This window comes from Mercenaria mercenaria, chromosome 4 (assembly GCF_021730395.1).
Source record: "Mercenaria mercenaria strain notata chromosome 4, MADL_Memer_1, whole genome shotgun sequence".
Lineage (NCBI taxonomy): Eukaryota > Metazoa > Mollusca > Bivalvia > Venerida > Veneridae > Mercenaria > Mercenaria mercenaria.
This window is the reverse complement of record NC_069364.1, coordinates 8694015-8709489: the sequence shown is the minus strand read 5'-3', so window position 1 is coordinate 8709489 and position 15475 is coordinate 8694015. Positions and strand designations below refer to the sequence as shown.

Sequence of the window (15475 nt, the reverse complement as noted above, 5' to 3'; positions counted from 1 at the left end):
ACAGTCCACATAATTATGCAATCTTTGGTGCGTCAAATTGCAATGTACTGTGTCATTGCATGCGGGTGGTACATTCATCACCTTTAGTGATAGCACTAGTTTCAGTTGTTACAATATTATATATATTAACATAGAGGATTGAGTAGGAAGCTATTAGCTTTGTTAGAAACTCTCTCCCTATAAAATGTCATTTAATGTTGAACCCCTCGTGCTATGCATGTACTAATCCATGACTTGGGGGTCTGTGACTTACCTAATTATATAATGCAATTGAATGCTTCCAAATCGTTTACATACAAGTTGTTGGTTAGACAGACAAATACTCTTATGATATAGAATTAGAAAACCGAAATAACACACAGGGTCCCTAGTATGTCACGCAAGAAATTACCTTCTGTCGATTCCCTATGGAAGTCACGCGAAGAAATGTTCCTGGCGACTTCAAAAAGTCGAGGTGGTGAGACATGAGGGGACTATAGGTTTACCACCGTCCGTCTATCCGTTTATCTGTCTGTCTGTCCGCCGATTTCTTAAAACCTATTGCACCTACCTTGAAACTTCACTGTACACATATAGAGGGCAAAACGTAGTAAATGCCCGTATGATATTTTGTGGTCTTGACCTTGGATCAAGGGACCGGCTTGAGCCGGTCTTAACAGACATCTTAACGTATCGTACGACCAAAATTTTGTCGGTACACTCTTGCTGATACCAGTAACAAAACACGTTACCAATTTCACGAGTTCAAGATTTTATGTTAAGGCCCACGGGCAGGGCAGGTAGCATGTTTTCTGTATATTGTGTCCATGTTTCAAGAAAACAGATAACACCGTTTTGACCTACGATCAATTTTACTCGTATTATGTTTGATAGGACGGGCCCATGTGTCTCATGCGCTACACATCGACTCATGATAGTGAATATTTGTAACAAGTTAATTCAGAATTTTTTCACGCACAAAGACGTTATGGCCCGGACACGGAAAATGAACCGACACTATTTTTTGACATTAGACATATACGTTGGAGCTAGGGAACTGTGTCTTGTATGCGACATTTGTCTCATAATGTTAAACATTTGTGCCAGGTTATTTCAGAATCCCTTAATGCGTAAAGGAAATAAGGCACGGACACGAAAAATTGACCCTTTTTTACCTTCGACTGCTTAAGTGTGACATTGACTTTGAAGAGAAAAGAAAAAGAAGAGGACGGGCATTAACTACATATTGCCTATGTGAGTGTGAAGTTTGAGAGAGGTAGGAAGTACTAGCAGGACCAAATTTATGAGGACAGACATACAAACAGACCAGACAAACAGAATGCATTGTGACTCCTATATACCCCTCTCCTTCAATCTTCGTTTGCGAGTTATAACTAAAAAGAAATACTACAAGAGCAAGGGAAAAGCCAATATTTAATATATAAGTCAATTGCTAACAGGCATACAGTCTTTTTTGCGAACGTCGCAAACATTTGAGAGAGGTAGGAAGTAATAGCAGGACCAAATTTATGAGGACAGACATACAAACAGACCAGACAGACAGAACGAATTGTGACTCCTATATACCCCTCTCCTTCAATCTTCGTTTGCGGGTTATAACTAAAAAGAAATACTACAAGAGCAAGGCAAAAGCCAATATTTAATATATAAGTCAATTGCTAACAGGCATACAGTCTTTTTTGCGAACGTCGCAAACATTTGTACATTACTGCAAGCAAACATGCATTCAGTCAGGACATCACATCGATTCATCTTTCATTGACGGTTATAAACAAATTGGAGATTTTAGCAATGATTTCATTTAATTTTACCATACTAGTATTGTTTCTTTATCAACGAAACAGTGGTATTTATATGTAGATTACTCTTCAAGCAAGAAAATATGTACTTTTGACGCCGACAATGTATAATTTCTGGAAAAATTCCGTGATAATTGCTATAATTTTGCCTGTAATCAAACTAACACATTATATAAAGAAACAAATCATGTTCAGCTTCCAATAAAATATAAATATACACACCAACATAGCATACTAATGACTTTAAAATAGTTTTGTCCAACTTTTAGCGGTCAGCTTATTGTTTTGATCGGTCGCAACAGAAAGAGGGGGAGTACAGAGGGGGTGCTATCATTTCACACTGAAAAAAAGTCATGAAAAGATTAATTTGAATTTTTAGGTACCAAAAATCTCTATCTATATCTTGATAAAAAATCTCGAATAGAAGTTAACGAAATATTTTACTCTTCCATTTAACTATGGACAAATATCTTTAAATATTGCTGATTGCTTTCATCTAACATAATGATAGAAATACTTTAAACGTGCAGAATAAATAAATGTATAATTGTTGTTGTTTTTTGCAGCCTAAACGTACTCCTGACGAAAGTAAACGTACATCAGACAGGTAGATTTCCTTTGCTGGTTTTGTTTGTTTGGTTGTTTGGTTGGTTGTTTGAATTTCGTTGTTTTTATTTGGGGGGAGGAGGGGGTTAATTCCTTTTTACTTTTTTTTAATTGCTGATCAGAAAAACCTGCAGTATATCGTCAACTCCACTTTGATCTTAGCAAAATTAAAAGGCGTTGCATGGACCATTTGAATTATTACGACCATTGAAATACCGAAATATTCAACTTGCTTAAGAACATTTCCTCTAGTAAACGCACCCATGCGAAGTCTTTAAAGACTAAATCTAATAATCATTTTATAACATACACATACTAAACCTATAATTATTATATAAATGATATAGATGTGTCCTTTATACTGGGTAAATTTGAAAATATCGCTGTTAAAGAACTTTTAAACGCAACGACAAGCATGAAACTGACGTCACAAATGACGTCACGCACCCGATATGAAATGTGAATATCAAAATGAAAAATATTGACGTTTCATGTTCCACTGTATCTTTATGGAGTTTACAAATGATTCTTGACGGGGATTTCCGGTGTTTTCACAGGTGCTGGAAAACTCCGTCTTACACCCCGTGGTGTAATATGACTCTCGTGCTGTAAATGACGTATTGCGAACTACATATACGTAGAAGATTTATGTAGTAATTTAAAATTTATTTCATACAACGGAGTAAATATCAAATAACTTGATAGTTCCTGTTTGTTCCCTATAGTATATTTTTCTATTCAAAAGAAAACGTAAGTTTATTAAGAATAAAGCGTTACGCTGCAAGTGATAAAACAACACTGGAACTTAACATTGTTATTTGTCTTTGAACCGTCATGACGTCTTTCCTGTTTACGGACGTTGTTTAAATACGCTGCTGTAAGTAAATATTTCTAAAAGAAAATCATTCGTTTGATTTTATTTCTACAATTATTACTTGAATATGGTATGCAAGACAAAGATTCTATCACTGGCTGTAGGTTCAGATAGGAATATCCGGCTCTCGGATAACTGTTTACTGAGCCTCGTTACCGCTTTAAACAGTTACCCTGGAGGCCGGATATTCCCATCTGCACCTAAATCTTATAATATGTAATAATTATACCTACCATACAGCGTCAACCTGAATCATTCAATGTTTTGCAGAATATCGATTGATACTGAAGAAATGATTAAAGTACAGTTTCATGTCTTGATATCACCAGACTTTAACTTTGATAACAATATGGACAAAGTTGTAATACGGCTGAAATATTCGGATGACCGTCAACCTTACAGACATCAAATGGATTTTGTCAGGTAATACACTTGTTTTGGTTTACATAACTATTTTTTTTGTTTAAATGAATACTCTGCATGTGATTTCTACTATAAGTTTGTCTTATTGGAAAACATTCCTAACAGAATATAACAACTGGTCTAGTTTATTATTTGGGCGGTGCATCACTACTTCATTACAAATACATTTAAGCTGCGTTACTGAAAATAAAGAACCTTCTGTCGAGAAAGACGCTATCTGAAATACAAAAGAATAGTAATTTTAAAGAGTTTTAAATACTTTAAAACGAACGATTTTCTTCGATTTCATGTTTTTAATTTTAAACCTAAAGTATCATAGTTTTTCATATGAATGTGCACGAATGTATATCTCCAGTCATAATACGTTTTGCCTGAAACTACGAGTTTTTGTCCGATAAATTATATGTATAAATGTGTTATTTGAATATGCAAATGATCTCCGACGCAGCATATTGATCTGGAAAGAGATTAAGAGTAAGTGCTGGACAAGAACAAAACCTTGCCCTAAAGTTCTACGAAAAACTATTTAAAAAACAATAATTAACATAAGTGCAGTATGCCAACATAAATATTGGCTTGTTAGTTCTGCGTTCAGATTCGTTTGTCAACAGTATTGGAACATTTGAACACCATAAAATGATTATTTCACTCATAAATGATTCTTGTTATAACTTCGAATAAGATTTAAACTTCTATTCAACATTTTTAGGGAACTAACTTCAGGATACATAGAAATGACTTACATACTTGATGTGCCGCAGAATCAAGTAACTGGAGATAGCAAACTATGTTATAAGTATTTCGTACTAGATAAAAATTCCCCACAAAAGCAAGGAAAAAAGAATGGTCTATGGGAACACTATTTCGTCAAAGGGCGTTCAGGTCCTTTGTTTGATAGAAATCTCCATGTACCGCGGGACAAAGTAGATTCGAAAACATCAAGTAAGTGTATGTGAATGATATGTGTGGTTTGTTTCACTTATTAATAACTACTTTTGGTAAAAGGTACATGTAACTTTTAAATGTAAAAGCGAGTTGTTTTCTACTTTATACGATACGATTTAAAAGCCATACGCTATGTGAAAAAATGTTTGAAATGAATATGGTGTCAGAAAAAAAGATCATTTTGGTCGAAGAAACTTTGACTGTTATCTTCAGTGTCTTTGGTATTGTATAGTTACGCAGTAATAAAAATAATTAATTTTCTCATTAGATCGCTTTGCAACTTTGCATATTAAGCCTCGTATCACAACAGATAAATTAAAAACACCCACACACAACTAACTAACAGATCAACAGACAAGTAAGATGTAACAACACTGTATTGCACCGCCCAAGACACAAAGACGCACAAGCACACAAACTCATATAAGCAGGAAAAAACAACAATCGGGCACCGCCTTAGGAATATGGCAGCGCAAATTAAGGTGGACACGATAACTTACTCATAGAGTGGGGGGGGGGGGGATGCCAAAACAAGGGAGCGCAATAGCAAGGGGAAAGGATGGGGCGATAGTGGGAGTGAGGAGAAAGAGGAAAGAAGCGCTAACATCAAACAAGGCAACACAGGCAACACAAAATACAAGACAGAAAACAAGTTGAAAATAGGGACACCGCCTTGGAACGGTCAGTAACCTATATAAAGGAGGGTTTAAACGCGTTTAGGGTATGCCCACCTCGCACTTACATGTACCCTATTCTCAACAAGTTAGACAAGACAATGCTAAGAATATGCCAACAACAAACAAGACTTCATACGTAATACAAAATACGAAAGACAGAAAAAAGTTGAAAATAGGGGCACCGCCTTGGAACGGTCAGTAACCTATATAAAGAAAACTGTGGGTTTAAACGCGTTTAGGGCATGCCAACCTCGCACTTACACTATTTTCAACAAGTTAGACAGCAAAATGTAAACAATGTAAAATCACATTTTACCGTACTACATTTTCAGCTCAATACGTCATTCGGGCCATATGCTATTACAATTTATCCCAATGGTTAGTAAGTGTTGCATCGCCAAAGGAACTTTTCGATATTTGTTTCTGTTTAACAGACTTTTGAGAAGTATTTTAAACTAATAATCTTACATTATGCAAATTATTCATAAACATAATTATCAAATAAAAAATGCAGGGATTTTGTTATTTGACCCAGTGTTACGATCTTAACTTGTATATTTCGTGAAATCTTTATGATATCATACTTAATGTCGTATTTTTTATGACGGCACTGATGAATCACAAGCTAATCCGCTCGACGTGTGGATACTTTAAATATGAAGCTGTTTGAGGACAGGCAGAAATTATGTAAGATCTTAATAGCAAGATAGTACCAGTTTGAACATTTAACATTTGATGAATATACATGAACATTGTGGATTTAAAAACACTTTGAAGAGAGGATTTATATTCTTTGTATATATTAAATTTAGTTTGGATTTTGTGAGGAATTTGGCATTATCACTAATTGGATTTAAATTTGACCAAGACAGGTTTTGCAGGTTTTCTCCTTGTAGTGTGCAAATCGCTACGTACTCCGTCGGAGTTGCATATATTTTGTTACACTGCGTTGGTTTTCATTAGAAGCTGGAGGTACAAATTATACATACATTTTCGCATAAGTGACTGGTTCTCAGTTGACACTTGAGTTCTCATGTATGACGGTGCATGTATTTTCGTCCCGGTGCATTAGTCCTTACGTTATGTTCTCGTTCTGTACCCTCTCAGTCCCCTGAAAAGATGCAGAATTGGAAACGGATATGGGTTTTACTAACTGCACTTCAAGTTAGAGATTATGTAAATGATCTTGCCTGTTTGTGTAGACCTTTCTTACAATAGATAAAAGTATAGTCCGATCAATTCGTAACAGAAAATGCCAAAATACTTCAGAAAATGGGAAAAGCACCAAAATTGGCACAACTTTTTATTAAAGCATAAAAAACATTTTTTTCATGGGACCCATTTGATATCTGTCAAGATAGCCGATAGGGCGGCCATTTTCCAAAATGGCCACCAAAACTCAATATTTACCAGCCCTTTTTTTGTAAATTTGGGGAAGGGTACCAGGTCCCTTTTGGAGGGGAAATTTACGTCGCGAAATCATTGTTTGGAGGAATATATTTGCTGAAAAGTTGTTAAAATCAGGACTGAAAATCAAAACTAATTTCATTTTTTTTTGCATGGGGAATTTTTGGCCAAGGTGGGGAAAAAAGTATACTTTTTAGATTGGGGAATGGGGCCGAATTTCGGCCCTAAAATCAGCATAAAAAAAGGCCTGTTTACCTGACGAGATTCTAATGAAAGGTCATTATATTTACATTCATCCCCAGAATGCACCAAATATAAATGTATATGATAAAAGAAGTCCTAAATTTGCATCAAATGCAAAAATTACAATTCAAATGATATTAATTTCTTTCTGTTTCCATGGTAACGGCTAAAATCTAGCCTTTAAAACTCAGTTTAATATTATCATTGTGTTTTTTTCATATTTTAAAGGATGTTTGATTTACTATATGTAAATTATATTATTTTACTTGCATTCCCTCCACAGCAGCATATTGAAACATTGTTGTTATTCCCCCACCAGTGTTTAGCCAGAGGGGGCTTATGGGTTGCCCCTAAATGCATGTCAATATGTCAGCCATGCAAAGTGGGATACTGAAATAACTTTAAAACTACAGCAGATTTTTTCATGATACATGGTACATGGATAGATGGCAATATGGAAAATGCCAGGACATTTAAATTTGTTCCTATGGCAACAAATGTTGTTGCTATGGCAACAAATAGTGCACAAATATGACAAAAAGTGTCATCCTGCATTTCTTCAAATCTAGGAGAGATTGTTTCTTGAGAAAGTGTACATAGATAGGAGGAAAAATTGAAAACATGCTTGTCATCTTATTTTCTCCCTTTGTACATCATTTTGTCCGTCTGTATGTCCGTCCATCATTCGCAAATGGCGGATTCTTCAGTAACTTCAAAAGTGCAAATTCTAAAGACTTCTTTATGAAACCTTGTTGATAGATGGTAGGTACTATGGAGAATGTGAAGGTCAATTAACTTAGTTTCTATATAAAATTGTAGTTCCTATGACACCAAGTACAACAACTACCCCTTTCGGTTTGGGACTTCGAAATGCAAGAATAGATTATAGCGATGGGCTAGTAGGATCAAATGAAACAACGTTCCTTATTATGCACCCGCAGTCACAATATCTGCATAATAAATTGATCACATAATCATTGATTATGTTATGCTAACTGTGTAAGGAAGAAGAGTAAGGCTGAAAAATTAAAGTTGCTTTCACGGACAACACTTAGTAACTATTCTATGAAATATATGACTCTGCACAGTGAGCTGAAATCTGAAATAAGGTTCATGTCAGATACTCGTGTCAGTTCACACAAGTACGAGATTGTCGACAACTTCAGTTAACTTGCATAAGGCAGTGCAGAGCATTTCAGCACTTTTGACAAATTACATCTTCCTCGACAGCCTTTATCTAGGTTGCAAATGCACTTGAGGAGCTATTGGTATGTGACTCAGGTACTTGAGGCAAAAACTACCAAAAAGGTTCCAATTTATCAAAGATACCTCTGGTCAGCCTTATTTATCTTGACTTGGAATTTTAGGAATGTGATAGAACATCTGACCCCCATATATGCCCGACCTAATGGGCAACCCTTTTTATTATGTTCGAGAGATGTAGCAAACGATGCAGGAATGCACACTATAGCCCTAATCTTTGTGTGAACAGATGGTTGATCAGCTACTTGACATGTTTTGTTGTAAAGAAGAGTATCGAAAGCCTCCATCTATACCACAGAAATATTATATGAACAGTTAGTTTGTAGGAAGATGTAGAAAATGCATTTAAAAGCTTGATTCACCAGTAAGCGCGAGCTGTACTGGTTAGTTTTGTTTGAAAAGGCAGTGTTATTCTTACATTGGACTGCTTAACTGGTAGTGGCATAGCCTTACAAATGGTAAATAAATAATATTTGTTGTCTTAAAACTAGTAAATTGGTATTAAAATTGTGTTTTGAATACATGTGCTCATTAGATAAATCCTCAAGTACTCAAATTTTATATGTCCTTATCTAATATATATTAATTTCACTAAAATTGTCCAGAAATAGATATTAGAGCTCATTTTTTGTAGAAATGATAGATTTAATATGCTCCTAATTTATACCCCTCATCACACTCAGCCACGTCCCCACTTAGTCCTAAAAACTGGCAGGACGCAGTAAGAACTTGTACAATGTAGAAGGAATACAGTAGACACCGATAAGAACATGATAATTATGGTCTCCACGAGTGTAGAGGACGCGGTCGAACTTTGGACATGTTCAAAACAAAAGTAGTGAGGACGTGGTCGAATCAGGAAGCAGTAAGAACTTAATAAAGACGTAGTAATGATGTAACTAAAACCTAGTAGGACATAGTACAAGCGTGGTGTGGGCGGGAAAGACTGCATGACGTGCTCATTGCGCTGTCACTGGGTTGTCATTGCGTTCTTGCTACGTCAATGGAGTTCTCACTACGACTTATATACGCTTGTGTGCTATGACCATGCTACGTCCATGCCACGTTGTAGAATACCGCATTAGGTTATCAATACGTTCTTTCGGTGCTTAATATGTCTATGTCACGTTTGCAGCAGGTTCTAACCGTGTCTGTTTCAGATTCTGAGAATTGAGTATGAATACTGGATCCAATTCCCCATCACTTCATTTTCAACCAGCGGTGGGTATGATCACACATCATCAGGAATTACCACATAATCATGGACTCAGCAGCACTGGCAGCTTTTAGTGGACTTCTGGACCTTCGTATACCCTTCACGCTGCCTTTGCATTTTCCACCATGGCCTCTCTATAAGACTGCTCTTATTTCTTCGCGGGGGGTGGGGGTGGCGGGGGCTTGTCGTATATTGTATTCGATTGTTGTTGAGTGTAGATGCGGACACAATATAACTTGCAGAGGCGCGTGGCGTAGTATTTATAAGTAGCCGACGAACGCAGTGAGATGGTGATAAGCGCATGGTTAAAGCATGGTGAGCGAGACTGGTCGTACTGAGAATGTAGTAAGAACGCATTGGACGTGAAGATGCGCATGGTAAGAAAATTAGTGTGATCGTGTTAGACGCCGTGAGAACCTGGCAAGGATGTTGTAAGGGCGCAGTATGAACTTTAGAACTGCACATTTTTCGAGTCTGACCCCATCCCCACCGCGTCAAAATTTTCAGGACGCATGGTGTTCGTCTGAGAGTGACTAGGCATTAGTGGCTGTACTGACTTTTTCCCAAAGAAATCATGATGGTCTGACAGGCCAGGGATGTTCACATGGTCTATCGCACTAACATAGTTAATGAATTATATAGTTCTCTTAGTGTAAATAAATTGAAATGAATACAGCAACACTAACATTTTCTGAGTCGCGAAAACTAATGACAAAGTGAAACACATGTCATTTATTCACTAATACACACTGCAGACAAACTTCGTCCGCTCAAACTCTGATAATTCGAACACTATCCTTCACTTGAACCTATCATCAGGTCCCAACCAAATTCCTTTATGATAAATTCTTCGATCACTCAAACTACCGATAACTCGAATACATTTTGTCCGCCCTGGCGGGTTCCATTTAACCAAGTTCGAATGTATTTATAATAATTTACAATTGTTGTAAAGTTCTGCACAGGACTGTTGCCATTTTAAACATTATTGATATGCCAGTTACCATTATATACTGAATTTTGACTCCCATAAATGTAGTCTGGCTTTTCTTCTGCTTAATAGCAAATTTGATCCAAGGGAGACAACTTTTTTTCATTTTTGTTGGAAGAACGGTATTTTTGTTAATATAATATATTTGAATTTATTCAAACAGGTGATTTTAGCTAATTATACTGATGACTGTAAGTGTCTATAGAAGTTTTATAGATAATATTAGGTATTTCTGAAAATATATACATGCATGGCGGCCATCTTGGATTTTTCAGCCATATTGGATTTTTTGAGTGGGCCTCATGCTCATTTTTAGTGATTTGCCCTAAAGTAGTTATGTACCAAGTTTTGTGCTTTTCCCATTTTCTGAAGTATTTTTACACCATTTTACTGGACTAGTACTCTGAAATGCAAGTTTGAAATCATAGCTGCCTCTAACTACTCCATCCATCATCCCCTTTACTAATTTTTCCATTCAAATTTGTTTTCATTCAGCTTGATCATATCTGCCTGTCTAGAATGACCCTCACCACAAAATGAAATGATAAAGAATTACTACTAAAACTATATTAAGGAAGAAACGGGGAGGATGGATTTAATATATGCTTATGTTAAACATTGAAATTGTGAGCAAACATATAATACAAATTATATAGTAACATTATTGTTATTATTATTATAATTATTATACCAGATTTGTTGAGCGCCCTTTTCAAATGAAATATACGTTCAAGGGCGCTTTAAATTAAACATGTGACATATCGCAGATATGTAGAAAAGTCACAAAACATCATAATTTGATTTAACGCCTATTCTTATAAATGATATATTCAATGGTGTTGTACACAATAATAACAAGGCAGTCTGTAAGACAGCTAAATCCCCCGCCACTGGTATGGATAGTGAAAGGGTAAACCTTTCACCTTTAGCTGTGACCTTGACCTTGAACTGACATGGCTGACCCATGAAATCTGCACATCATCTATATGAGGTGATAATTTGACCCAAGTTTCATGAAAATCCTAAAAGGGGTTTAGGAGATACAGAGCTCAAACCTTTTACCTTGAGTTGTGACCTTGACCTTGAGTTGACATAGCTGACTTCTTGAGTTCTTGATGAGGTGATCATTCGACCCAAGTTTAATGTAAATCCTTCAAGGGGTTAAGGAGATACAATGGAAGGCTCAAACCTTTGACTCTAAGTTGTGACATTGACCTTGAGCCGGCATGGCTAACTCATCAATTCTGCACATCGTCTTGATGAGGTGATCATTTGACCCAAGTTTGATAAAAATCCTTCAAGGGGTTTAGGAGATACAGAGCGGACACAAAATGGAAGGCTCAAACCTTTGACCTTGAGTTGTGACCTTGATCTTGAGCCGACATGGCTGACTCATGAGTTCTGCACATTGTCTTGATGAGGTGATCATTTAATCCAAGTTTGATGAAAATCCTTCAAGGGGTTTAGGAGATACAGAGCGGACACGAAATGGTAGCCTCAAACCTTTGACCTTGAGTTGTGACCTTGACCTTGAACCGACATGGCTGACTCATGGGTTCTGCACATTGTCTTGATGAGGTGATCATTTGATTCAAGTTTCATGATTATCCTGCAAGGGGTTTAAATGCTCAAACCTTTGACTCTAAGTTGTGACCTTGACCTTGAGCCGGCATGGCTGACTCATCAATTCTGCACATCGTCTTGATGAGGTGATCATTTGACCCAAGTTTAATGAAAATCCTTCAAGGGGTTTAGGAGATACAGAGCGGACACAAAATGGAAGGCTCAAACCTTTGACCTTGAGTTGTGACCTTGACCTTGAACCGACATGGCTGACTCATGGGTTCTGCACATCGGCTTGATGAGGTGATCATTTGACCCAAGTTTCATGAAAATCCTTCAAAGGGTTTAGGAGATACAGAGCGGACACAAAATGTTACGGAAGGACGGAAGATGGAAGGACGGAAGGACGGAAGGACGGACGGAGACCATTCCTATAACCCCCACCACTTCCATAGTAACATAATTCACCATAAATTTAAAATCAAATTTCAAGAAATAGTATGACAATATCAATTTGAATTTCAGCAATTTGGCATCAGTTTGATGGTATCGCAAACAGAAAAAGTGATAAAGGCATATTCGTGAATTTGATAAATGACCATGTATTGCGAAATCTAAAGCTACAAGATGATGCTAATCTAGCTATGCAGGTATTTGGAGAGCAAGTTATCCAACCCGTTTTAAGTGCGGGCTTGTCTGCTTCTGCCGCCATTCTTAATGTAGGGGAGATGACTGAAAGTCTGATTCACGGGCTGTGGAAGACCTACGTTAATGACGGGCAATGTTTTAAATCAAAGGATGAAATGAAAAAAGAAGTGAGTATTTACATGACATTTTATAGTGCATGGACTGTAACTGAAATCTTAAAAAGTAATAAGTATGTTCGGTGAACGATGAAAAGAGTATCTATTTTGGAGATACAAGTACACAGCTATTTCATCGCGTTATTTTATCCCATTACGGAAACTGGTATGCTGTCTGTAAGAAGTCATGACTGTTGCAAGCATACGCAAGATAAATGTTTGTGTAGTAACGTACATTGTTACAAATGGAAAGAGTTAACAACTGTCCATCTGTATTTAATTACAATATATATAAACCAAGTTTACGCTAGATACAGTCAAGCTCTTTTCCAGTATGACAAATAGCATGTTATAACCAAAAGACAATTCGACTAAAATAAAGGATTTTGTAATCATGCATGACTTTAGATATATATTTTTGTCGATCATATATTTATCACATTGTCAGACATAAACAAATTTACTTACCCTTTGGGTACTTTCAACCAATTCAATTTCAATCAAAGTTCATTACGACGTCAAGGGAAACGATCCGAAACTATAATCGCCACGTTCCAACGTTGGAATCGTTATACAACATTTTATAACGTCAGTACATTTAAAATTAATAAAAACAAGGACAAAATATACACAACAAAGCGATATAACATTAAGGAACACAGTTTGGGACCGCTGAAATTTCATAACTATCACGTGTTATGTCTGGCTTTGAAACGTATTTCTGTTAATGGTGTTTACATATAGAACTCAAAGAAACATGTTTGTCATGTTGGTCATTGCTATAGAAGCGCACATGTGATGTAAGTATTCCATGAAAACTTATAAGATGCTCAAAGGTCATGTTTTATTTCAGCTTGGTAAATATTTATTTGATCCAGTACTCAGTGTCTTTACAAGACTGCCTGAACGTCAAACACAAGAAACGGACAAGCAATGGAAACGGCGATTGATAGTACAGCTGACATTATTGACCATTTGGAAGGAGATGAAGTTAGACATATCCATGAGTACTTCTCAGCAACTGTGTAAATCATTCCTTATAGCAAACAGCTCAGACAAAAAGACATGCAAAGAGTTTGAGTTTATAAAACAAACATTTCCCACAAAAATGTGAGTATAACTTGGTATCAGTAATAGTTAAAACAGAATATCGGTAAGTAGATATAATTTATTTATTTCTGTAATTAATTAGATTTATGAAAACACTTGATAATAGTACTGTCTATAGAAATGAATAGTTTATCAAATGTTTTCGTTTCGATATATCTCGCTTCAAATACTTGTAAGGCCATTCTAACAATTAAACTGGCATGCAAATTTTTTCTGTTATTGTAGCGTTCCGGATGACATAATGACGGCTAAACAAATAAAGAATATTGATATTCAGGAGTATTTAAAGTTTTTATATCTGTATTAGAATAATTAATTACCATCCTCCCTCTTTCAATAAAATCATTCATTAACCGATTAACCTATCTGAATGTAACATTTAAGGCAGTTCTGCATGTTTAAAGAATAAGTGATGGCGTAACGTCATTTATCCGTGAAAAATAAATGAAATCCGGATCGGGTATACGGAATATCACAGCTAGATACTTTATAAAACCTACAACTTTTCTGTCTTTATAAAGATTAAATATAAAAACAAAAGTACAGACACCAATCCAAAAATGGTCATATAATCGGCATAAAATTCTCGGATTTCTTTTGTCAAAGGCAAATATCTTAACAAAAAGCGCAATGACCTGTATAATGTATTTACCAACTGAAAGGTAGTTTATAAATTTACAACAATGGGAATTGTCAATAATCTCTTCATTGTATTCTTTTCTGTGTGAAAAAATTGTTCCCATAGACTCCATTTATGAAAATTTCTTTGCGGTCCATATTTTTCAAATAAGTCTAGCAAAACTTGTCGAGCAAATGGCACTTTCGTTTTAATTGGCAGAATTTTCGTAGTATATCTTGATGTTTTGAAAACCTGGATTAATCAAATGATACACATTTAAGATTTAGTTCAATCGTAAGTCTATGAAAGGTCATATTTATGAACCTTTGTTAAACATGTATGTTGTAGCCAGTAATGAAATATTTTGCCATCTTGATGTATTAAGATAAAGAGTACATGGGCAGTCACAATCTTACTTGACTTACTGAAGAAAAATAATTTAAATTGCATTTTATCACAGCAACATAACAGAAGCAATAAAAGTAACCTTTCACCTTTATGCATGAATGCAGATCTGTTAAAGTTGTGTTACCTTGTGTAATAAAAAATGTTGCATCAAAATAATATATGCTGATTAATAAAAGACGATTGTGTATACATCATCGAAGTGTACACATATGTTAAAAAACCAGTACTGTTTTCCAGAGAGTTCTTTAAAGAAGCGTTGGTAACCCTGGGGAAATTGACCACAGAGCAGTCAAAAGATCCCTCCTGGCTGTATACAATGCCTTTGATACATTTTTTATCTGGAGCTTGCAACCAATTGAATAAAAACACTAGACACGATGACACTTTGCCGAAGTGGTGGGGCACCATGCATAGGGTGCAAGATACTATTGCAAAATTTAAGGCGCATCAACACAAAAGATGGGAAATGTAAGTTTGTAATGGACTTTTCTTTTCCTCAGTCTGTTGACTGAAGTATGATTTTTTTTT

At 35.9% G+C, this 15475-nt stretch overlaps 1 protein-coding gene across 1 annotated transcript in view; it reads left to right on the top strand.

Annotated features, from left to right (window-relative positions):
• Positions 1–15475, top strand: part of LOC128556117 (E3 ubiquitin-protein ligase rnf213-alpha-like) — a 76258-nt gene that overhangs the window by 8908 nt on the left and 51875 nt on the right. Inside the window, exons 4-9 of the mRNA XM_053540036.1 lie at positions 2366–2406; positions 3550–3702; positions 4412–4644; positions 12533–12822; positions 13664–13920; positions 15185–15415. Of these exons, the coding sequence (XP_053396011.1) occupies positions 2366–2406; positions 3550–3702; positions 4412–4644; positions 12533–12822; positions 13664–13920; positions 15185–15415 (1205 nt within the window). The remainder of the gene's footprint in view (positions 1–2365; positions 2407–3549; positions 3703–4411; positions 4645–12532; positions 12823–13663; positions 13921–15184; positions 15416–15475) is intronic.